Consider the following 24,210-nt stretch of genomic DNA (forward strand, 5'->3'; position numbering starts at 1 on the left):
CACACCATACTTTCAGTCAGTGGTCTGACCTGCATGCATTCCTCTCCCTGGCGGAGTCGTAACAGGTTGACGATGGTGTGCTCGCTCTGGGCTCTGACGCTGGTGTTCTTGTCTTTGGTGTTGTCCAACAGAGTCTTCAACAAAGGCTTGATGTGATTTGCCTCCATGGCTGGTGCTGCAGGTTCTTTGAAGACCCACCACAGCACCCGCTCCGACACCAGCCTGATGTCACTGGACTGGTTCTGAAGACTCTGTTGGGTCACACAAACAGCAGGTGTCACAAAGGAACACAAATCCTTTATCTTCTCCACACTCCATTCCTCATATTCCTAAACATCGACATACTGTGCTAATACAGTACGTTTATTGTGGGATTGTAGAATGTCTTGTTAAATGTCAGATGACAAAGATGTTATGGGGTCAGTTAACATTCATATTTGCATTGTTTATATGTTATGTAATACATGCACGTAACGTCCAGTTTTCAACTATAGTTTAGCTAAAAATTAGGTTTTTGTTAGGCGTATTGCGCACTCCCCGTAAAGCTGGTGAAGCACACACTGTCTTTAAATAACTTGTATACTACAATATGAAGGGTTAATGATATATATATTCCAGAAATGTACAGCTTGTTCGAAAAGGTTATTGACAAATTAATGCAGGTTTTGATATGCCCTTGAACCTAGTGACGATAAGCGGTACAGAAAATGGATGAATGGAAGGATGGCTAGTTCTTTGCTGCCACCATGTGGGATCTATAGGCAATTACAAACTCTTTTGAGGGGCAATTATGCGCGGCTTTTCACTATTTGTAGCAGGGGTTCACTATATAAACAATTTTCAAATGTGGTATAATGTATGCGTGGTAATGTGTGGAGAGTAAAGCTGGATTCTTGGTTCAAGTGGCACCATTTGGGTATGTGTCAAGGCAGCATGAAGACACAAAAATGCATGAAATCGGATATTGGAGGACCCTTCCCAATGTGGATAAAATCTGACAAATCAGATTTCTGCTAATGCGACTGCATAATAAATGGACAGATTGTATATACCCTGTAAATGTGAGCCTGACGTCATCGAAATAGGCCGATCAGTGACGCGTACACACCTGGGTCTGCCCAAACAACAACTAAACATACGATAAATCAAAACTAAAGTGAAAGCATTGACAATATCTGGTATATCAGAGGTGTCTTGATCATTAAATAAGCAAAAATATTTGCAGACAGCTGTCAGTGGAGTAATATGGAAGTTACCTTCATTTAAAACAATGGGGGAGACGAGTCAGCCCAGACCAACCTCTCTTTTAATACTTGTGTTATTTCATTATTATTGTTTACTTCTACGTTGTCGCTGCCAAGTGTCGATACTTGAAGTATAGCCAGTGAAATGTAACATTTTATCAGATACGCGTAACTTGAAAAGGACATGTAAATAGTGAAAGCAAAAACAAATTACAAAAAAATGGACCTGCAGTGTAAATCCAGCCTAATAGATTGTGATCATTAACAGATTGATTGTCAGACTGACTGTTTATGTACTGCATAACAAACCTTTATAAACTGTGTGATGAAGCGCTGGGTAACATTACTGCCTCCATCCAAGCTGAGCTGATGTCGCATCAGGAATCCCATCCCTCTGATACCACTGCTAGCAATGGGGATCTGCAAGAGAACCCAGTGCACATGATCTACTCATACTGTGGTTGTACTATGTGTAGTCAATATATAAATCAATATCATTATAGCTACACAAGCTCTGTAGTAATAATATTTTCTGTTGCCAGGGTTAAAAATGTATCCTGAAAATACATTTAGACAAATGTAATTCTATATTGACGTACTTAAAAGCGTTTAAGTGGCGTTCTTTTTCCATGTATTTGCCATTATTATTTCTAAATACAACACGAAGAACTATAAGCAGAAGCATCCAGGTGAGAAACGAGGAGGAGGTATAAAAAAAATAAAATTATTATTATTATTTTTTTTTTAAAAAGCTAGCCTACAAGAACAATGAAAATTGGTTGAGAGTAGTATTTATAATGCTGGCTTATCTGTTTAAAGAAACAAAAATAAGACAGACATTCAGAACAGTAGTTGGCAAAGTGCAGAGGTCCACATGCACACGCCTAACTTTCTGCTTACCCTGTCAGCAGTGGCGTTGGTCAAAATGGTCTCCGTGACGGTGTCACAGTATTCCTTCCCACACAGCTTCTCAGGCGCACATTTGACTGCAATGGCTAGAGCCAAGCTACGACCATGACGCACCATCCAGTCCACCCCTGACATATCCGCTGAAACAGGACACAAACATTCAATCCCCATATTGCTGATGAAGCAAGATAATTAATATAGTCGTGCTCTCCATTATTGGACTGAGATCGGGATTGTAGGCCATTTTAAAAACAGTGCATTTTTTTCCTTTTCAACTATTCCTGTGTGCTTTTGGGTGTGTGCTTTGGGTCTTTGTCTTACTGGAGGACCTCAAACCAAGTTTTCTTACACTGGGTAAGACATTTTGCTCTAAAATCGTTTGATAATTTTCTGATTTCATGATGCCTGTGATACAGTCAAGGCCTCCAGTACCAGAATAAACAACGCAGCCCCACAGCATTATGGATCCTCCAACATGATTGACTGTTGGCAGGGTGTGCTTCATTGCGCCATCTGTAACCATACTGTATGTGTGCACTACTAAAAATCTCTTTTTGTTTCATCTGTGTGTGTGTGTGTATTATATATATTTATTTATTATTAGTACTTAAACTTCATGGGTGTCAACAACGGTGAGCACGATTGTATAGTAAACCCCCATACAGCCACTGAGCCCTGACACGAATAGCTCCCTCACATACAAAAAACTTTTGTCTCTTAGTTGAGATGTACTACAACAATACAGTCAAAATGGTGCCAAAGCAGAGGTTAATAGGAAATTGGTGTCAAGGAAGTATTGCTGGACACTGTATATCTCAACAGCCTGAGATCTTTTTATGTTGGGGAGGAGCCAAGTTTAGGATAATGTTCCTTGGACATGCATGAACTTCTGGTGCATTTTTTTAGAGATCAAGTCATCTGCAAGCCATTTATTTGTCAGGGCAATATTGTAGGAGGAGTTTGAAATTATATTAAAATATTTTTGGATCATAGTTTGTGACAGATTTACAGTTGAAACTACTAATATAGGCAATTGTAAATCTTTTTAGGGGAAACGTCAATAACTTGCAGTTTTCACTATTCGCAGCAGGGTTTGGTCCATATGCCCCACAAGTAGCAGGGTTTTACTAACTAGACTTCCTTGAGACCATTCCTGCTTTCCCTGTTAGCCAGGCTGGGATGCCTTGAGGGGAAGGGGGTTTACAAAACGAGAACAACAATAAGTGAATAGGTGAGTGTTCAGCAAATGCCTGAGAATAGGTTCCAAAGAAAAAGGTGAATTTGTGAATAGCGAGCCACGAATCGGGGCAGTTCACTGTACTTGATGTGTCAGAAGAGGTCCAAGGCGGGTGTCACAAAAGCTATATTTCAAACCCAAACAACTAGTTTTGCCCTTCAATGTAATATAGTATATAGTATAGTGATCTAGTATAGTAGAGTACAATATACTGTATAACTGTGACCTGCAGCCATTGGACTTTTTCACATACTTTTATACACATATCCTGTGTCGGTCATCAAGCAATGAACAGAGTGAGAGATGATGAGAGTGAGACCAATGAGACCAGACTGGCTAGGTAGAGTCATCGCCGACTACGTGGAGTACGTGGAGACAAAACGCCTTCAGTGGAAGAGTCCATCGCCGCCAAGGCTGAAGAACGCAAGACATTCGAAGTCCAAAGTCATGTTAACCACATTCTTCGATGTGAGGGGCATCGTCCATTGCAAGTTCTTGCCACAGAGCCAGACAATCTACCAGCATGTGTACAAAGAGATCCCACAGCGTTTGCTTCGTTCAGTGAAATGCGAGAACTGTGGCAGAACAACTCAGTCACTTCATCATGACAACACGCCTGCTCACAACGCCCTGAGCATCCGACAGTTCCTGGCCGAGAACAAAATCGTTTTTGTGTGATGTTTTTTCTTCTTTCCCAAAATCAAGACCTGTTATAAAGACCTGTACGACATCTAGATCGCCGTGATGACTGAGCTGTGAGAATCATGGAAGAATCCTTCCAGGAGTGCATGAAGGCAGAGAAAGTGAATTTAAAGGGGTTATTTTGAAGGAAAAAAACTCAGTTTTTGTCACTCTTTTGTGACACCAGTCCTATGTAAAGGAAAAAAAGGCCTTAATATAGAATATAGAAACTTAAAGCAAAAATACACCTAACTATACAAACTAAAAGAAAGTGATGTTACATAAATTTTGCATTTACAGGACATACTAACCCAAGATGTGCTGAAGCAAAACAATCTTCAGCTCCTCCTCTGACAGAAAAGGGCAGATCTCACCAATACAGCCAGCTGAAGCCATCCGAGTTGCATCCTATTTGTGTAAACACACACAAAGAGATGAGTGTGTGGGCAGGTAGGCAGAGAGACTGATGTGAAAAGCTAATGAATTATTTTTAATTTAAAAAAATTGCAATATACTTAAAATCCCTCAAAGGAAAATTGGATTTAAACCTGCTGTATATTTTTGTTGGACAGCCTACCATGAAGTAGACTACACGTGCAGGCATGCAAGGAGAGACGGAGTGATGTGGCGCGGAAACGGTGACCTGAACTAATGTTCAGGGGTTCTGTGCCTTACAGACTAGGATCTTTCCGACAAACAGCTGCCAATTGATTTGTAAGACCAGATCGTTATTAATGAGCTACTGCTGCTCTATATACTGATGTAGACACTTAAAACTACCTTTGTTCCAAACCACATCCTCCAGTTTCATCACAGTGCTCACAGAATAAGACCAACACCACTAAACAGCTTCTACAGAAAGACTATTTTACTGAATTTTTAACTTAGGAGGTAAAGGCTTGTCACTACTGAAAAAAAATCTTCTCAACCCTGTTTAATGTTCAAGTTATCTGCTCCCAGTATCATACCTCGTCATGTCCCAGCATGCCTAGTAATGTGGTGGTGATGTTCTTGCGGATGTTTGGGTCCACCTTTGACCCAGCCCCTTGGATGACAAACCTTAAAGCTTGTAGCATTGTCTCCCTGTCAAAAACAGTGTGAATACAATGTAAAACATGCAATATAACCGAAACATAATCACAAGTTGTTGGTGTTAGTTGTATTTCTGTGTGAGTTGTATTTGTTGTTGTAAAACATTTCAATTTGCTATTCTATTTAAGGCTGAGTGTGCTCAAACTGTGAACAGGAAGTTGTTTTAATCATAAAATAATCCTGCTATAAATTACATGCGTTGCACACACAAAGAAATTTACTGACTGAATAGCAATCGCAGTAGAACGGTAGCAGACAATCTAACTGCTTCTGTAATGTATCCAAAACTACTCGAAGCTAGTAAATTGTGTCCTCCATACAGAGGAACCTCGATTTCAAGGACTGCGATTTAACAAACTTCAGATTTAATGGACAGAAAATAGTGTCCAGGTGGGACTGAAAATCACCCCTTTCATGCACCACTGAGGTAAGTTTGGATAAAGTTTAAAACGTTTTTATATTAATCTACGTTTGTACTGTACTGGGTGTTTTTAGCTCACAAAAAAGTACAAAACAATAATTTTCTACTGTACTGGTGTTTTAAGCCATGCAAAAAAGTGCTTAAATTTAATGGACAATTGGATTTAACCGATGACCCCTCCCCCTATTAGTCCATTAAATCGAGGTTCCGCTGTATTCACAAAATAAATATGAAGCGCTATATGAGTGACAGTGTTAGGTTGTACTGCTCCTGAGTTGCTACATACTGTACAATTAAATGCGGTGACAATTTAAGAAGTGTTGGTGACTGATAGCAATTTACTGAGCAGAGGTGACAACCTAGTACCTGGCATTTTTTAAACCACGGGATCCTTTAAACTTTATGTAAACTGAACTTTGTATAAATAATTGATTGAGTTGAACGAGCCTTGGCATACTCTGTGACTGTTAGCTGCATTTCCGTTCCTTTCTGCGGGTGGAATTATAAAAAATTGAAAAAAATTAAAAACTGATGTAACTAAATAACAGGTGAAAGCGTGTAGCTGTGCCACCTGGTGGGGATGTTGGGGAATTACTTACCATCGACCCTTCAGCTCTTTGACAAAAATTACAGTTGTAAGATTATTTGGAGGGCCATGCTGGGATCCCAACTACTGTCATGGCCATAAACATGTTTTAAATTAAAAAAAAAAACAAATCCCCAGCAGACAGGGCGAATGACTAAAAATGGTGGAGTACAATAGCTAAGCATGTAACTTGGAAGTAAAACAATATCTCAGTAGGATCAGATGTTCATATAGTTAAGTGCAATCAATACTTTAGTTGCCGTATTCCCCAATAAGTATGCACACCTGACTCCAGGGTCCTCTGCATTGCGAATGGCAGAGAGTTGCTCTGTGAAGAGTGGGTCAACCTTGCTGTGGATTGAAACCAGTTGGCCAAGAGCTTCAGCAGCTCTCAACCTCACCGCACGGCTTGAGTCTTGTAGTGCCTTTAGGAAGGTGGTCTGCAGCTGTGGTAGGAAAGGCTTCAGTGCAATTCCCACCTGGAAGATGGAACACAAGACGTTAGTGTGACGCTCTGCAACTCATCTCTGTGAAGCGATGATTCCAAGAAGAGAACCTTTTAACAGACCTTTGCTAGCAGAAGGGTTAGAGTCTCCAACAAAGCTGTCTTCACTGTCCAGGCAAAACGGTCACCCAAGATACGGATAAGGGGCCCAGTGATGTTGACCACAGAGGGCCGCAAAGCCTCAGGGGACGTCAATTTTATGACCCCTCCTAATGCTTTGGCTGCTTCTTCCTTCTGCTCAGGACTACCAGTTAGGACACCTTCTCTCAGGACAGGAAGGATGCATGTAACACCCTGTCAGCACAAAGAAGAATATGTAAGGGCAGAAAATTGGTTCCTTTCTTCCATATTTTGATGCATATATTTAGTGTATCATAAAACAAATATGTTCTCAGCGATGCATGGGGGCGCATCCATCCATCTATCCATTTTCTGAGCCGCTTATCCTCACAAGGGTCGAGGGAGTGCTGGAGCCTATCCCAGCTATCATTGGGCAGGAGGCAGGGTACACCCTGAACTGGTTGCCAGCCAATCGCAGGGCACAGACAGACAAACAACCATTCGCACTCACATTCACACCTACGGGCAATTTCGAGTCGTCAATTAACCTACCATGCATGTTTTTGGGATGTGGGAGGATACCGGAGTGCCCGGAGAAAACCCAGGCACGGGTAGAACATGCAAACTCCACACAGGGGGGGCCGGGGATTGAACCCCGGTGCTCAGAACTGTGAGGCAGACGCTCTAACCAGTCGTCCACCGTGCCGCCTCATGGGGGCACAATATTTGCTAAATATAGTTCAGATTTTTTTATCCATATATTATATTATGTTCCTTGGCTCAATAAAGGTTGGGAAACACTGCTCTAGACAGTAGCAATGGGGAGTGCATCAAGACTTTAAACATCAGTGAAGTAATCTACTTCACTGGTTGTGTCTTATGTGCTATGGTTAAAAGATTGAAAAACAAAGCATATACAGTACCCTTTAGCTGACTGTACATCATATTGCATTGACAGAACTGGGAAAAACAGTCTTACCTTTTTGGGCAGACAGAAACCAGGTAGGTGTTGACCCTTTAAATCAGCAGCTGCTGATCTAATGTCTCGATGAAGGTCATCAATTAGAGCCAGCTGGCTGCTTGCATCCAGTTTCTTTGTTAAAAAAACCAAAACAAAACTATGAGTTGATATGACTCCAGAAGCAGAATATATTGGAAACAGTCATTCACATGAACACACCTTAGTGATGGAGTTGATTGTGTCCCAACTCTGAGACAGAACCTCTCTGTTGGTGTCATTAAGGAGGTGGATGAGGCCTGACAGCAGGTTGCGTGTATGGGCACTATAGTCTAGGCGTGTGCGGGCAAAGTAGGCATTGAGGATAGTCACGGCAGCCTGTCTGAGGCCGGCATCTAAGTTACGAGTCGCCTCCAACAGATCATCTATGATGATGCGTTGGCCCACTTCATCGTCCACAGAGAGGATCACTGTCTGGCAACTGCATAATTCCTAATGCAAAGTAAACAACATTAGCAATGGGGAAAAAAGCAACAGCATCACCAGTCATGATAGCTTATGAAGCATTACCTGAGGTTCATCCTCTGTTCCTAGTTTTCCTTTTAGTGAGGAGAGAAGGGCTGTGAGAATGACACCGAGGTGGCGGGTCAGGGCTTCACCGGCCACAGCTGACAAGAAGGCCAACACACGAGTGTTCACAGGAGCAGCAGTCAGCTGGGATCACAAGATTTACTTCAGTTAGTTACATTATTATTATTTTTGTTACGCCTGTTACTATAACGATCCAAAGAAGGAAAAGTTCATCATCATCTGCTACCTTTGGCACCAAATAGGGCAGCACCGATCGACTCTTCACAGCCATGACTTGCTTCAAGCCATCCAAAGCAAATTCTGCCGTGTCCTCATCATCCTGGGAAAACAATTAGTACAGCATGAGTAAATTGGCTCATAGCAAGTCTACTATTAATGTTGGTTGGAATTTTTACATATTTAGTAACTCACAAGCTGTTTCAGCAAAGTAGGAAGGATGTCGTCCAGTGCCTGGTGACCAATGGTTACATGGAGCTGCTCAAATGTTTTGGCTGCAGCCTCTCTGACTTCTTCCAGAGGGTCACAGAGAGCCTTCCTCACAGTGGGGACCAGAGACTCGGAAAAGACCAGCACCTATGGAACAATAACATACAGTCAGTGAGGTTTAGTATTAATGATCTGCTTGAATAATGATTTCGCATGTCAGATCGGCAGCGGTCTTATATTACACATGTTGGCATAGGGATTTAACAGAAGTTTTTAGGGCTGTATGTTAGCAGTGAGTAGCATAATTTCAAGTCCTCTCTGTGCCCTGTTTAAAACATCTTTGAACCTATTTCTAAAGGAATAAGTGGGCAAATTAACAGTTGTTTAATTATGGATAAAAAAGGGAAGGCAGCTACCTTTGAAGATAATAATGCCAAAAAGGTGTAGATAGTTAGAGAGATACTTCCAGGGAGGGAAATTAAGTAAGTAGTAAGGAACGTGGCAGTGTGTTGTGCCTCTCCTCCTTGATTTGAAGGATTTCTTTTATGACTAACCGCGTCTTTGCTGGTGGACTTCATGATCTCACTGAGGCCGATGCAGACACCCTGCCTTTCATCACTCTTGTCAGAACGTAGACCCTGCTCCAGAATGGGAATTATCTCTGGCAGAATCTTCTCACCAAGCTTTCTCACCAGATCACCGAGTGTCCGAGCAGCGATCTGAAAAACAAAACAAAATTTGTAAAAAAACAATGTGGGAGTATCTTTGCAAAAAGGTAAAAAAAAAAAATACAAAAAAAGACAACAATCATGAGATGAAAAAAATAAGTATGTACTATTCTCTTATCAGGACAGGTGGAGGCCAAGAAGCCGAGCAGGAGGCTGAAGAGTGTCGGGAGAATTTCTCGAAGGGTTCGTGGCGTGTTGGACACCACTATTTTCCACACGTGAAGAGAGGCCTGGCGAACCACCAGCTGGGTGTCAGAACGTCCCATATAGAGGCCGGAAAGGACACGGTTACGCCGCTCAGCCCCGAGAGCTGAAATGATAGCCTAAAAGTAAGACAATTCAGGTTAGCCACTGCCAAACACATAAAATGTTTAATCATAGAGATGGTCCCCCTTTTCATCAAAAACACACTAATCTGATTCCATGTTGTTGTCTCGTCATGCTGCACTATTTGCATATACTGGCCACTCATGCCAGAGTAGCATCTGCTCCATTTGCACACTGATTGAGGGGTATCTGTAACATTTTGCACAACCATTGTCCCAGATTATCGCACTACTCGTCACTTTAAACCGCATACACTCCTTGAAGTCTCAGCGCCCTTTGCACAATGGTCATTGCACCGGACTATTGCGATATTAGTCATTCGAACTGCTCTAAGTGCTAGAGGACTCTGCATCTTTTTGCACAATTGTTTTTTGTCAATGTCTTTATGTCTCCAAAGTGTTCTGTAAATTGACTGTCTGTTGTACTAGAGCGGCTCCAACTACCGGAGACAAATTCCTTGTGTGTTTTGGACATACTTGGCAAATAAAGATGATTCTGATTCTGATCTTAAAAAATATTCCTTTAACAGAAAGGATTAACTGGTTTAAAAAAACAAAAACATTCTTACCTTATTTGATGCAGCAGTGCCGAAGTTGTCATCTTCTGATGCAGTCTCCGTAGTCATCTTTCCTGTCACTCCAGAGATATGGAAAAGCAGATCTCCAAGCAGCTGGACTGAACTGAACCTGTGAAGCAACACAAACATGGGCGCACAATTAAACGTGTATTAAAGCTACATCTAACCAATCTCTACACTTTACTGAGTAAGTTTTGCTGACCTGATTCTCCAGAGGTCATCGAACAGCCCCTGCTCTAGTTCAGGAAGCAGGAGTGCAATGGCAGTCTCTGCATACATGCTGATGATGCGCTGGCCAGCTCGGAGCGCAGTGTCTCGCACATACTCATTTTCATCAGCCAGAGCCTGGTGAAGCAGACCAGAAATGTTAAGATAATCTATTCAAATAACAAGAAAAACTAACATACTGTGTAAAGACTGTATTTGTATTAGTTATCTGTCAGCATAAAAAACAATCAAACGTATGCATCAGCCTATGTATACATTAGCCAATAGTGAGCTTAAAGATTAAATGTTTTACATTAAAGTAGTGCACAATTAACAGGATAAGTTGATAATGTGCTTTCCTGCTTCAAGCAAGTGTGATGGTTTATCACAACAGAAGCATTGCAGGTGATTGGGTAATTGTACTTAGGTTTGAATATAGAATTGAAATCCTGTGTTTATTTGCAAAAGGATGCTGTTTATTGGAGTTAACAAACAAACAAATCGTAAATGTTTTACAGTTTTTAGTATTAACGACAAACAATATTTAGGGGGATAGTCCATGCTCACCCATCACACAACTGCATGCATCTAATGACCAAACTTAACATTCAAAGCAGAGAAGCAATTTACCTTTAGGATGCAGGGGATGATGGGCCCAACATAGGGAGTAAATCTGTCTCCAAATGTGAGCGGCAGGTAGATGAACATCATGATATAGCCATCTCTGACATGGGAGGCTATATCCACCTTACTAGCTGTCTGCACAACATCTGGCATCAATTTGTCCAGCTTCTCAACTCCAAGCCCAGCCATCACCTCAGCAAGGCCTGAATACATCACAAATTAAATTCTGTCAGCAATTTTAGTCATTTCACTTAGGCTATGTTCACACTGCAGGGCACGATGGCCAATTCGGATGTTTTTGTTAAAGCCGATCTTTTTCTGCAGCCGTTCATATTACAGAAAAAATAAATAAAAATGCAGCTTCTATTGTAAAAGGAAACATGTCCGTGACATCACACGCATGCGCACAAAACTGGACGTTACATTCAGCGTGCGCACAAAACTGGATGTTACATTGCACCAGTGACGTGCGGTCAGGGCAGGCAAGTGAGGCAGAGCCGCACTGCCCCGTGGTGGTCTTTCCTTTCCGCTGCATGTGAATAGTTAAAAAAAAAAAAATTTACATTACATTGCTCCATTTTAGTTCTATGGTCCGTGCTTTACATTGATTTTCTTTTTCATTTCAATGATTTCATCATTAAAATAGCTGATTTTTCCTATTTCCTGTTCAAATGCATAGGAAGTGCAGCTACGTGCCACGTTGAGTCATCGCTCTCATGAGACCACGCACACATCCATTCAGGCAGGCTGTGATTGGTCCATGGCTTCACACAAGAGACCATGGTGTTTCCTTGGTGTACGGTGCCAGAACCAGCATGTGGCAGTGTTGAGTTGAGCTTCACAGAGCTCCAGACGTCACGTTCAGTGCCTCACCAATCATAAACCTCACCGCACGTCACTGCAATGCGCACGCGCACAAAACTGGACGTTACATTGCGCGCGCGCACAGAACTGGACGTTACATTACGCACGCGCAGAAATCTGGATGTTACATTGCGCACGCGCACAAAACTGGACGTTACATTGCGCGCGCGCACAGAACTGGACGTTACATTACGCACGCGCAGAAATCTGGATGTTACATTGCGCATGCGCACAAAACTGGACGTTACAAACTGGACGTTACATTGTGCACGCGCACAAAACTGGACGTTACATTCCGCACGCGCACAATTGCAAGGCGGTGTGTTTATGGAAGTAAATGCGGCCCCTTGCAGAGGGTCTTATGACGAATTTGTGGCGATTGCAACGATTTTGTGCAACAAAGCCAACATTTTCTTATATTTATCAGTTCTAAAGCATCTTTTTTCACCACTGACTGTTTGCTACTGCTTCGTCCGCCGTTGCTGTTTTGTGGCGTCTGTGTTTTGTCAAACAACTGTGACATTTGTCGCCTTTTGATGACATATAGGTTGGATGCGCACTCCGTGAGCATCCATACTGCAGTTGCGTCGGATACATATCGGATTTATATCTACATATGAAAGAGGCCTGGGTCGGATATGAAAAAGATCATAGCTTTGCTGTTCACGTTGACATGAAAAAATCAGATACATAGCACATTGGGGGGGGGTATAAAAAATAATTTTAAAAAAATAATAATAATCAGATTTGACCTGCAGTGTGAACATAACCTCAAATCAACAGAAACAATAAGCAATGTTAGTGACCTTGGGCTGCCCCAGAACGATCTACTGAGCTCTGCTCAGAGGCCAGCGTCTCCATGAGCCATGGCAGAAGGTCATCAAAGCAGGATTCACCCATTCCCTTCACCATGGTGCCCAGGGCTTTGGCAGACACTGTACGAACCTGGAGAGAAGTGGCTACAGTATCAGCTTCAGACACATACAGTGGGGCAAAAAAGTATTTCGTCAGCCACCAATTGTGCAAGTTCTCCCACTTAAAAAGATGAGAGAGGCCTGTAATTTTCATCATAGCTATACCTCACCTATGAAAGACAAAATGAGAGAAAAAAAAAATAAAAATCCAGAAAATCACGTCTGATTTTTAAAGAATTTACTAGCACATTGTGGTGGAAAACAAGTATTTGCAAGAAACAAGCAAGATTTCTGGCTCTTACAGGCCTGTAACTTCTTCTTTAAGAGGCTCCTCTCTTCTCCAATTGTTACCTGTATTAATGGCACTTGTTTGAACTCATTATCAGTATAAAAGACACCTGTCCACAACCTCCAACAATCACACTCCAAACTCCTCTATGGCCAAGACCAAAGAGCTGTCAAAGGACACCATAAACAAAATTGTAGACCTGCACCAGGCTGGGAAGATTGAATCTGCTAATTTGCTAATAGATTATTTAAAAATCAGAATGTGATTTTCTGGATTATTTTTTTCCCCTCTCATAGTTAAGGTATACCTATGATGAAAATTATATTCCTGTCATCTTTTTAAGATAACTTGCACAATTGGCTGACTAAATACTTTTTTGCGCCACTGTTGACACACACACACACACACACACACACACTGCACATTTGTCTGTCACTGAACCCACCTCAGGCACTGGGTCCAACAAGGAAGTCTTCAGTCCAGGAATGACACTAGGCAGGTATGGTGACAGATCCTATTCACACAACATAAACATGACATTATTTTATTCATCCCTAGAATATAGTGTTTGACAAGCTTAATAAAATTTTATACAGTATTGTTGTATTGCAGAAGAACAGTACCTTCTGGTCCGTAAGGGAGTACATATTGCCAATAATCTGCGCGGCCATCTTGCGAGTGTCAGTGGAACGATCCTGGAAGGCTCTCTGGACAATAGGCATGATCAAGGCGAGGGAAGGGGCATCAATGAAGTGCACAAACTTGGTGTCCAGAAGGGTTTGAAGACATGTCTGGGTCCTTCGGGATGGATCAGTGAGAGCATCCAGCAGGATGGGCGTTATAGCTGGGAATGGGATAATGAGAGTCATTATGAATGAGGTACTATGACATACGTTGACATACGTTGCCTTGCCACACTTCTGTCTCTATGATTCTCATTTGCTCTGACATGCACTGTGAGCTGTAAGGTTTTATATAGATAGGTGTGTGGCTTTCCTAATCAAGTCCAATCAGTGTATTCAAACACAGCTGGACTCCAATGAAGGTGTATAATCATCTCAAGGATGATCAGAAGAAATGGACAGCACCCGGGTTAAATATAAGTGTCACAGCAAAGGGTCTGAATACTTATGGCTGTGTGATATTTCATCTTTTGTTTTTTAATAAATCTGCAAAAATTTCAACAATTCTTTTTTTTCTGTCACTATGGGGTGCTGTGTGTACATTAATGAGGAAAAAATTTACTTAAATGATTTTAGAAAATGGCTGCATTATAACAAAAAGTGAAAAATATAAGGGGGTCTGAATACTTTCCATACCCACTGTCAATCAGCTTTTGGAGCCATGTTAAAAGTAAGGAAAGTCTGTCTTAATTTGATACTGCAAAAACAGTATGTTGTGCAGGTTAAATAATAGATTATTATTGCAAAAGGACACAGCAGCTGTAAATGTGTTTGTATATTTCAAAATTCACAAAAAAAACCTTTCCTACCAAGAATTTCAGGGTTACGGATGACTGAGCCAATTTGTCTGAGAGCCTGCTGACCAGCTTTCTGCACCTTCACATGGGAGTCAGTCAACACTTCGGTCAGTTTGGGAACAATGCTTGGCAGACAAGAAGATAACTGCTTAGGTGCACAGAAAGCCATGGCACCAAGCAACTCCACAGAGCCTAGAAAAGCAGAGTTGAAAGATTAAATGTGTGAAAATGCCCATGCTGTCAATTCAGTTCTGGCGTGCTTTTGTGTGTTGCCAGTGCAGACCTGCTTTAGTCCGCCATGATTCCTCTTCCAGGGCCACCAACAGAGAAGGGAGTACTAGTTTCACACCGTGTGCACTCAAGTTCCTCATCACCGCCTTAGCACAGTCATCAGCAGCCTGGTGCAGTAACAAGGAAACGTTACAAACACATTCACACAAGTTCCATGCATATGAACAGTTTGTGAAACAGATTTTCGAACTTGGCGTTTTAGTAAGACGAAATATTCGGAATTGATTTTCTTGCTCACCTCTCTTACATACTGATTTCCATCTCCAAAGCAAAGCAGGAGGTGTGGCAACACATGGACAACATATGGCTCAAAAAGTTTGCCCAACATGTTGCACAGCATCTCAAAAGCAAAAAGTGCCCCTGGAAGAGAGAAAATAGGTATTGGTTTCAATTTTGAATGTAAAAATAAGGTAATATTTAATACAAGTGGTTAGCGCTGAAAAAGTCACAAAAGTAAAATGCAGAAGACTGCAGAGTTCTAATAAAGTAATAAGATCATAAATCTCTTGTCAAACAATCAAGCTGTAATAATAAAAGCTGTGGACCATTTGTACAACTTGTGCTTTTGTGTTGTTGGGAGTTTTAGTGGGGTTATGGCTCAGCAGCTTATCAAGTGGCAGGTTTAATTCTGAGGTAAACACTCACCTTCCCGCCGTCGAAAGTTTTTCTTATCTTGAATGGCGTCAGTCAGCGTTGCCATTATCTCCTGCTGTTTGAGAGCCAGGATACCGAGCCCTTTGACCAGGCCAGCTAGCCCATAGGCAGCCCCCTTCCTCTCAGCATACTTGTCACTCTCCAGCAGCAGCTGCAGCAGATTCCTTACTATCCCTGCAGCATCTTCTTTGATGGCAGGCACTAAAGGAGGTAAACAGCTGGCCACTGACTCTTGAACCTGGATGAAGAAGGAGAGCAAACACATTGTGTTGGAAGACAATGTGGCTTTGAATGGCTGTGAATGCACAACTGAGGAAATTCCCTTAATCATCAAGAAGATTCATTATCAATTGATCATTATTTTCTTCTAATAATTTGTGTTGTTAAGTGGAGTGTGGTGGAGTTACAGGGAGCTCTCTGCCAGAGGAGTTAGTTTAGTAATAATGGCAACCTTGTGCTGTCAAGACCATCAAGGTGGTAAATAAATACAACAGACAAAATATCCAGATGCATCATGTGTCTGTTTCACTACCTCCACCCTAAAGTGGAGACTGCAGGGCCAAGGTTGATGGTTGAAGAACGGTGAACATTTCAGACAAAAAATATGAAACAAGGCGTGCTTGTTCACAATTTCTTTGTTTCAACAATAAACGTGAAATACACATTGTTGATAACCATAATGTACCGCAATGGGATACTGGTTGTGTATGTAACATAAAACTGCTCACTTGTTACTACATCAAAGCAAGATTACTTTCTTCATCAAAAGTAAAGAGTTTTTGGCCAAAGTTGCTTACCTGCTGAGATGGCGTAGAAAGGGCTGTGATAAGCTTTGCCACAATGGGTTTGACCTTAGGGTCGTTTTTGTCCAGATGTTTAGCCAAGGAGCCCATAAGAATGACCACACTCTGACGGACAGAGTCGTAGCTGGCGTCCTGGGGGGCATTTTTCAGAAACTCCTCAAACACAGGTAGCAGGGAGCTAACATTGTCCTGTAACAGACATCACATACAGAGACCCATGAACTTTAAAGTAATGCAAGACACAAAAGATTGTATGACATTGTATGTATTGAAAACTACAGGGGACGGTGAAATAGAAGCCAGTCGCACCTTTCCATGTGTGTTGAGGGCTGAGAGGGCTGCGTCCAACATGCAGCGCCGCACTTCAGTGTGACGGTCATTCAGAGCATCAGGAACAAAGAAGAGGAAGAGGGGAGTCACCTGAGATTTGTCCAAGTACTGGGACATCTTGTTCAGAGCGAGAGCAATGCCACACCTATAGCCGTAAATGTAAGTGAGAGTGACGACTGTTTAATTTCTGCACATTGGACAAATACAATGTTGAGTTTTCTGCTTCTCTCTTACCTTGCTTCCCCTTGATCTGGTGGAGATTCAGAGATGACTCTTCCCAAGGTATCCAGCACAGGAGGAGCTCTCTTTAAATAAAAATGAAAATAAATAAAAATTTATTTGGTTTGGTTCTTGCGTGAACAGAATTCACTAATAATCTATTAGATAAATCGGTATAGTGTAGGTTCTCACATAAAGTTTTTGGTGGTAGAGCTCAGTTAGCTGTGCAAGGACTGGGGCAGATTGGTCTCTATACTGAGAAACAGCACTTGACAGCGCTTCAGCTGCAGCGGAACGAACAGCCTCTTCATGGTGAGTGATGTCTCCAATCAGCAGGGAGCAGAGCTCTGGGACCAACTCCAGATCAAGAGACTGCCAGAGTCTAAATTAGAGTAGGTTTTTAAGTCCAAGCTAAAAACTGTTATTTTTTTCACATGCTTAGAATTAAGCTCTTTTCAAGCATTTTAAAGCCATTTTTTAAAAAACTCTACCACTATACATGCTTTCAGTAATCTGTCTTTTATTTATGTAATGTGTCTTCAAATGTCCGTTGCGCTTTGTTTTGAAATGCTTTTAATTATGTAAAGCACATTGAGTTACCTTGTGTATGAAATGCACTGCATAAATAAAGCTGCCTTCCCTTGCCTTGACCTTTGGTTTCACAAAATTATCCATTTAAAAACAATGGATAACTATTACTTTACTGCCTTCTCTGGTAAGTACAGTGGAACCTTGATAGAACAGACTAATACGGGCGGGGAGTCGTCCAATATAGTCGATTGTCCGTTACATTGAAGCACTTTTTTTGAGGCCATATGCACCTATATTACTGTACAGTACATAATTTTGTAGTTTTTTCATGGCCTAAAACACCCAGTAAAGTACAAAGTTATTGTAAATAAATAAAGCTTGAAAATGTTAAAAGTTTCACATTTTATCCAAACTTACCACGCCGGTGTGCTTGGTCATGGTGATATTGTTGACAAAGTACTCATCATTGGCAAGTCGCTTTCATGAGCTGCAAGGAATTCATGCTTCCTAGTTCCAAATCCGTTGCCAAATGTGAATGGCTTGACAAAAAAAACTGTTACTATATCAAAAATAGCGTGTTCCAGACGCCAGAGACTTGTGTTTGTATTCCTCAGAGTTAACACTGCCACCATGCCACTCTCTCTCTCTGCGCTATGACCCTATTAGATATAGCCACCACGTCAATGCCTCACATTCAAAATGGTCGCTACCCAGGCACGGCAGGCATGTCATTTGGATCCTTTTTTTCTGTATATCTGTGACCTGAAAATACGTCAGTCCCATTCTCTGCCTATATTGCGCCACAGCGCCAGTAAACAACAGTGGGCAAGTCTGGAACTTTGAGAGACTTTGTCAACGCATGGAAACTATTTTGGGACACATTCAGTCCCGACAGTCCGTTTTATCCGATATGTTATATCAGGGCCTGTTTATCGAGGTTCCACTGTATTTGTAAATATGAAAGAAAACATTTTAACTTCTGAATTCTAAAAACAAAAGAAAAATTATTCACATTAAAACTCACATACTTTTCAGCAAAGGCTCGTCCCTCTTCTTCAACATCAAACCTAGCGACCCAAAGCCTGCGCAGCAAACTTAGTCCACTCTCCTCTGTACTGTCTGTTGGCAAAGCAAACTCCATCTCCAACAATCCCTGCACACCGGAGTTAAAAAATAAATAAAATAAAAGATAGTTTAGTTTAACGTAAATGTTTTCGAATTTTCCAATTCTTGTGGATTTCTCTGCGAATAATTTAACTACCGTATTTTCACGACCATGAGGCGCACTTAAAAGTCTTACATTTTCTCCGAAATGGACGGGGTGAGCGGCACGGTGGGCGACTGGTTAGAGCGTCAGCCTCACAGTTTTGAGGACCGGGGTTCTATCCCCGGCCCCGCCTGTGTGGAGTTTGCATGTTCTCCCCGTGCCTGCATGGGTTTTCTCCGGGTACTCCAGTTTCCTCCCACATCCCAAAAAACATGCATGGTATGTTAATTGATGACTCTAAATTGCCCGTAGGTATGAATGTGAGTGTGAATGTTTGCTTGTTTCCATGTGCCCTGCGATTGGCTGGCGACCGGTTCAGGGTGTACCCCGCCTCCCGCCCGAAGATAGCTGCGATAGGCTCCAGCATGCCCGCGACCCCAGTGAGGATAAGCGGTAAAGAAATCGGATGGATGGATAGATGGACGGGGTGCCTTATAATGTGGCGCACCTTATGTGTGCACCGAGTTCCAACATCTATAAATGTTGTTGTGTGATGAGCGCTCCGCTTGACTGAGTGGGAGCATTTGCTGCCGACACGCTGCTTATATAGAGGAAAGGCGGACGTGACTGAGTACAGCATGCGGACGTAAAGGGGAGGGTGAGCGTGAAGGAGGACACTAAAGGCACGCCCCCAGTAGGTATATAGCACCGGTATGTGCTTTGTGCAAAACAACATCGGTTTGGCTAAGGACCCCCGAAAATGGCACCTATGAAGAGACACGCTTACGAAGCGCAGTTTAAACTGCAAGCTGTCTGTCGGAGGAACATGGAAATCGAGCAGCCGCGAGAGAATTCAAGATCAACGAATACATGGTTTGCAAGTGGAGAAAGCAGGAAAACGAGCTTCGCCAAGTCAAGACAACGAAGCAGAGTTTCCGCGGAAACAAGGTGAGGTGGCCTGAGTTGGATTAATGATCAACGAACAGCCAGGAGAAGCGTCTCTACAGTCACCATTCGACTGAGTGCAATGACGCTTGCAGAAGAAATGAAAATCGAACATTTTCTGTTCTGGGTGTTTTCGTTTTATGAAACGGCGCCATCTATCCATCCAGGCAGGCAAAGACTACCGTGGCGCAGCAACTTCCGGATTACAAGGAAAAGGTGGCCATCTTCCGCTCCTACTGCAGTAAAAAGATTGCCGACAAACACATCCAGCCCAACCACATCACTAACATGGACGAGGTGCCGCTCACTTTCGACATCCCGGTGAACCACACTGTAGAGAAGAAGGGGACCACCACGGTAGCAATACGCACAACGGGGCACGAGAAGTCGGCTTTTACTGTTCTGCTTGGTTGCCATGGTAATGGACAGAAACTGCCACCTATGGTGATTTTTAAGGGAAAGACGCCAATCAAAAGGGCTGGATGGACGAGGAGAAAATGAGAGAATGGCTGAGTGAGATGTACGTAAAGAGACCGGATGTCTTTTTCCACGCATCACCGTCCCTGTTGATCAGTGACTCCATGCGCGCCCATCTCACAGCCGCTGTGAAAACCCAAGTGCAACTAAGACTGGGAGGCAACGCCGGGCGAGTTACGCCACCATATGTAAATGGATTGTGGATGCTGGGGCTAAGGGTGTTGCTGCTTTGACCGTTGTCCGAGCTTTCGCGAAAGCCGGCATCATTGCTGAACAGCCCCCCGGCAACGAGACTGACTCTGACAATGACGAGAGGGAACCTGTCGTGTTTGTTGGAGAACTTGCCCAGCTGTTCATTTTGGATACAGAAGATGAGGACTTTGATGAACTTGTGGATGAGGATTGATCAAAAAATAACGTGAATACATTGTTAAATACTCCAATAAAGTACAACCAAACTCAGTTTTGCTCCCGCTGCCTTTTTAAAAACATTGTTTTAGCATGCATCCATGCGACCATATGTTTTACCATGCCTGCGCCCAATATTACGGTGCACCTTATGCATGTGTTAAATACAGAAATAGACCCCGTAACTGAGACTTGGCCTTTTAATACGGTGCGCCCTATGGTCGTGAAAATACGGTACTTTTCTCAACGTGAAGCTGAACAGCAAACCGAGTTGCAAAGTGAGTTATTTGAAACTCACTCTGAGAGCAGCATCACGGACAGAGAAGCAAGGTGAAAGGAGGGCGTTGAGGAGGACATCGATCTCTGGCTGCTCTGCTACTGTGCAGCCCTCATCTCCTCCTGCACTGCCACACAGTGCTGTTAGGCACTGAGATGCCAACACCTGATACAAGAGTTTGAATGGCAAGTCACAAAATGCGCCACTCATACAGCACTGCAGAGTCAAAGATTACACTGACACGGGGGAAAAAAATAATGCTGATATATTTGAATCAAAATGTTGAATATCTACTCATGTACATAATTTGACTAAGGAAGCCTATATTTTATATACATTCAACTACGACACTATACATACGACTATACGACAGATTTTACATTCCTATACAAAGTTTTTTTTTTCAGTTGCTATTTTATGATTATTTTGTTAAAAAGCTTTTTCGACTTATGTCAAAAAGAGATCAAGAATATGGATTGCTTTTGCTTCATTAAACTTGTAAACTGGTTCTTTTTACATATTAGTGATCAAGTACCAAGAAAATGTTTGGATTGGTAAAGTTTACCTGAAGTCTTGGTGTAGCTGTCGAAATAACTCTGGTCAGCAGCATTAGCATGTCGACACGTGGAAGCAGTTCAGGGCCATTCTAAGAAAAAACAAAAACAAAAAACAAACCAGTCATTGCATAAATCTACATGAAAGAATAGCTCAAATAGATAATGTGCTGAAGTTCAGTATAAAATGCAAACCACCTCATCTATGGCGATCGCTCCATCTGTTTTAGCTCGAAGCTGACAATGCTCATGGATGACTTGCAAAGATCTAGTCATCCTACTCTCGGTCTCCTCTGTACTGCCTGAGGACTGCCTGAGTGTGGCGTTAAGCAAAGGAAAGCAGAAGCAAAAGGCAGGGGCAGACACTGGGGCCACATCTAGAAGGCGGAAAAAAAACATTACAAACAACAAAATCATAGCGAGTGTAACAAATCTTGGGTGTCTTTTAAATCCTCGTCAAAATTGTGTGTCACATTTCACAGATGTTTGAATTCATTATTAATGAGGTACCTATATCAGGTGGACTTCCTGAAACACACATACAGATACACATTTATATATATACACATATACATACACATATACGTATATATATATACATATACATACACATATACGTATATATATACATAAAAATATATATACATATATATATATATAAAATCATTTATGTGTGATCATGACTGTCCTTACCACTAGTCTTGCCATCTCGCTGAGGGACAGTGTGGTTATGTAGCAGTTGTATAGCACGAGTAACTGCTTTGTCCAGGTCCTCCTGCTCCCAGGCTGCATCCAGGTCACACTCCGGTTTCAGCAACCGTAATGTCACATGCCCCACAAGAGCACCTTGAAGAAAGCATAAACTGGAATACTGCAGTATCAAATGGAACGGTTGTGTCTATGAATACAACTAGGAAGCAGGTCGGGTACCTAGATGATGGAGGGGAGGGGGTAGGAGGCACACTCCAATGTCCAAGAAGATCTTCTGGACGCGTGGAGCAGCCAGAGGCGAGTGCAATAGGGGCAACAGAACCTGGAGGACTGATGGTAGCTCTCTGGTAATCTGGGCTGGTCTCTCTTTTAGAGCAGCGACCAGGAGACCCACCAGACTTTGAAACTCTACGTCAAGCTTGGGAAAATGAGAAACATGTCACCAGTCAACAAGGTGAAAAGGATAAAAGTCACATATTGGGCACTTTTACAGAAACTTCTTCACTTTTTTACTTACCCCTTGAAGTCTTTTGCGAATAGATTCCTCCTTATCATGTTGCATTGCAATCATTTCCTTCTGTTTGCTGGTGAGCTGCACTTCATCCTTGATGCCTCTTTTCTTCTTAAGCTCCTGTGAAAGCACATTTATATTCAGACCCAGGTATAGCAAATTTCCCCAATGTGGAACGAAGAAAAGTTCTCTCATCTTATCAGAGATTGTATTTAAAACAGCAAAGAAATATTGCTTTAAATTACCTCCTGTAATTCAAGTCCAAATATCTGGTCCTTGTAGGAATAGACTTTGTTCTCTTTCTTGATATTTCCCTTCTTGGTGTTTTCTTTCTGTGCACTGGGAAAGGTGCAATGGAAAGAGGTAGATCAGTAAAATACCACAGGCCAATGACAAGATAGACTTACTGGAACGTTTCTTATACCTCTCAATGATTGAGTTGTCATAAAGTTCCCCCTCAGGTGTCAGCATGATAGCGTACTCCTCCTTGGTAACATGAACTAGAGCAGTTTGGGAAAGCTTCTCTGTAACGTGACTGATTATGCGAGGTAACAGCTTGTCAGGAGAAAGGCCACAGAGGGCACCAACAGCATTTTTCACTGCCTGAAGAAAATTTGAATGAATGTTATTTATCTTTATGGACCCTTAAAACATTCTAGACATTGCTCTTTTCTGTTAAAATAAATAAATAAATCGGGACATCAATAGGAATGTTAATGCTTCACCTGGTTATCAGTGTTGACCAACACATGTGGCAGAATAACATCCAGATTATTTTCTATAAATTCTTCCGCTTTTATGTTCATGGAGGACAGCAGAAATAGCCACAGACCACTACGAGCTCCAACTTAGAAAGATACATATAGAATAGGTAGGATGTAAAACACAAAAAAGTAGCAAGGGAAAGAAAGTTGCCTATAGGACAGTAGTTTAAATAATAAGAAACTGATACTTCTTGTACCTAAGGATGGATGATGAGCAACAATGAGGATTTCCATTGCCAAGTTCTCTGATTCATTGGGGTCACCCCACTGACTGGCGGAGGAACAAATTACATGCAGCACATCCAACAGGACACGTGGACGAATATAGTTGCGACCAAGCTCAGTCAGCTCTCCCGACTCTAACACCAAGACATCCTGGGGCATAACCTGATGGAACAAAACCCCCAAAAATTCACACCTTTTTGACAATATCATTGAAGCAAAGAAAGAAATTTAAAGTAATTACTGTTTAAAAAAAAAAAATTGTGGCCCGCACTTTATGTTTGTTGATGACAGCTCCGAGTTCTCCGAGAAGACCACGGGCAAGGTTGGAGCCAGCCAAGGAGGAGAGCAGCTTCCTGACTGTCTGTTTTGCCCGCTTCCTCACACGCCAGCTCTGAGACAAGAGGACTGCCACGATAGCACTGTGGTACATCCTGCAAGAGCAGTTATATGCAACAAAGATGTACTGATGTTCACCATGTGTAAAACACCATTTCAGAATTGTGTTTGTGTGAACAACTGATGACAGCAACAACAAAAATATGGGGTCACTGGTGACACTTTGCTTTCAATTCGTTAGTTCTGA

The 24,210-nt window shown here is 42.1% G+C and overlaps 1 protein-coding gene across 2 annotated transcripts in view; it reads right to left on the reverse strand.

The window, feature by feature from the left end:
* gcn1 (GCN1 activator of EIF2AK4) overlaps positions 1-24,210 on the reverse strand; it is a 34,192-nt gene that overhangs the window by 2,700 nt on the left and 7,282 nt on the right. Inside the window, exons 17-57 of one of the 2 annotated variants that reach the window (XM_061766707.1) lie at positions 23,899-24,058; positions 23,600-23,789; positions 23,364-23,485; positions 23,063-23,241; positions 22,884-22,977; positions 22,645-22,758; positions 22,347-22,545; positions 22,110-22,262; positions 21,927-21,944; positions 21,615-21,793; positions 21,428-21,508; positions 20,884-21,027; positions 18,577-18,701; positions 17,210-17,399; positions 17,033-17,103; positions 16,778-16,943; positions 16,463-16,657; positions 15,657-15,903; positions 15,250-15,371; positions 15,004-15,118; positions 14,733-14,912; positions 13,864-14,084; positions 13,686-13,754; positions 12,844-12,982; positions 11,180-11,376; positions 10,545-10,687; positions 10,334-10,451; positions 9,546-9,761; positions 9,265-9,429; positions 8,696-8,857; positions 8,511-8,603; positions 8,264-8,407; positions 7,916-8,185; positions 7,715-7,828; positions 6,739-6,969; positions 6,456-6,649; positions 5,040-5,154; positions 4,383-4,479; positions 2,145-2,293; positions 1,554-1,664; positions 30-251 (exon numbers count right to left, since the gene is read on the reverse strand). In XM_061766707.1, the coding sequence (XP_061622691.1) occupies positions 30-251; positions 1,554-1,664; positions 2,145-2,293; positions 4,383-4,479; positions 5,040-5,154; positions 6,456-6,649; positions 6,739-6,969; positions 7,715-7,828; positions 7,916-8,185; positions 8,264-8,407; positions 8,511-8,603; positions 8,696-8,857; positions 9,265-9,429; positions 9,546-9,761; positions 10,334-10,451; positions 10,545-10,687; positions 11,180-11,376; positions 12,844-12,982; positions 13,686-13,754; positions 13,864-14,084; positions 14,733-14,912; positions 15,004-15,118; positions 15,250-15,371; positions 15,657-15,903; positions 16,463-16,657; positions 16,778-16,943; positions 17,033-17,103; positions 17,210-17,399; positions 18,577-18,701; positions 20,884-21,027; positions 21,428-21,508; positions 21,615-21,793; positions 21,927-21,944; positions 22,110-22,262; positions 22,347-22,545; positions 22,645-22,758; positions 22,884-22,977; positions 23,063-23,241; positions 23,364-23,485; positions 23,600-23,789; positions 23,899-24,058 (6,214 nt within the window). The remainder of the gene's footprint in view (positions 1-29; positions 252-1,553; positions 1,665-2,144; positions 2,294-4,382; positions 4,480-5,039; positions 5,155-6,455; positions 6,650-6,738; positions 6,970-7,714; positions 7,829-7,915; positions 8,186-8,263; positions 8,408-8,510; positions 8,604-8,695; positions 8,858-9,264; positions 9,430-9,545; positions 9,762-10,333; positions 10,452-10,544; positions 10,688-11,179; positions 11,377-12,843; positions 12,983-13,685; positions 13,755-13,863; positions 14,085-14,732; positions 14,913-15,003; positions 15,119-15,249; positions 15,372-15,656; positions 15,904-16,462; positions 16,658-16,777; positions 16,944-17,032; positions 17,104-17,209; positions 17,400-18,576; positions 18,702-20,883; positions 21,028-21,427; positions 21,509-21,614; positions 21,794-21,926; positions 21,945-22,109; positions 22,263-22,346; positions 22,546-22,644; positions 22,759-22,883; positions 22,978-23,062; positions 23,242-23,363; positions 23,486-23,599; positions 23,790-23,898; positions 24,059-24,210) is intronic. The other variant, XM_061766709.1, reaches the window with a different exon arrangement.

Source organism: Phyllopteryx taeniolatus, chromosome 3 (assembly GCF_024500385.1).
Source record: "Phyllopteryx taeniolatus isolate TA_2022b chromosome 3, UOR_Ptae_1.2, whole genome shotgun sequence".
Lineage (NCBI taxonomy): Eukaryota > Metazoa > Chordata > Actinopteri > Syngnathiformes > Syngnathidae > Phyllopteryx > Phyllopteryx taeniolatus.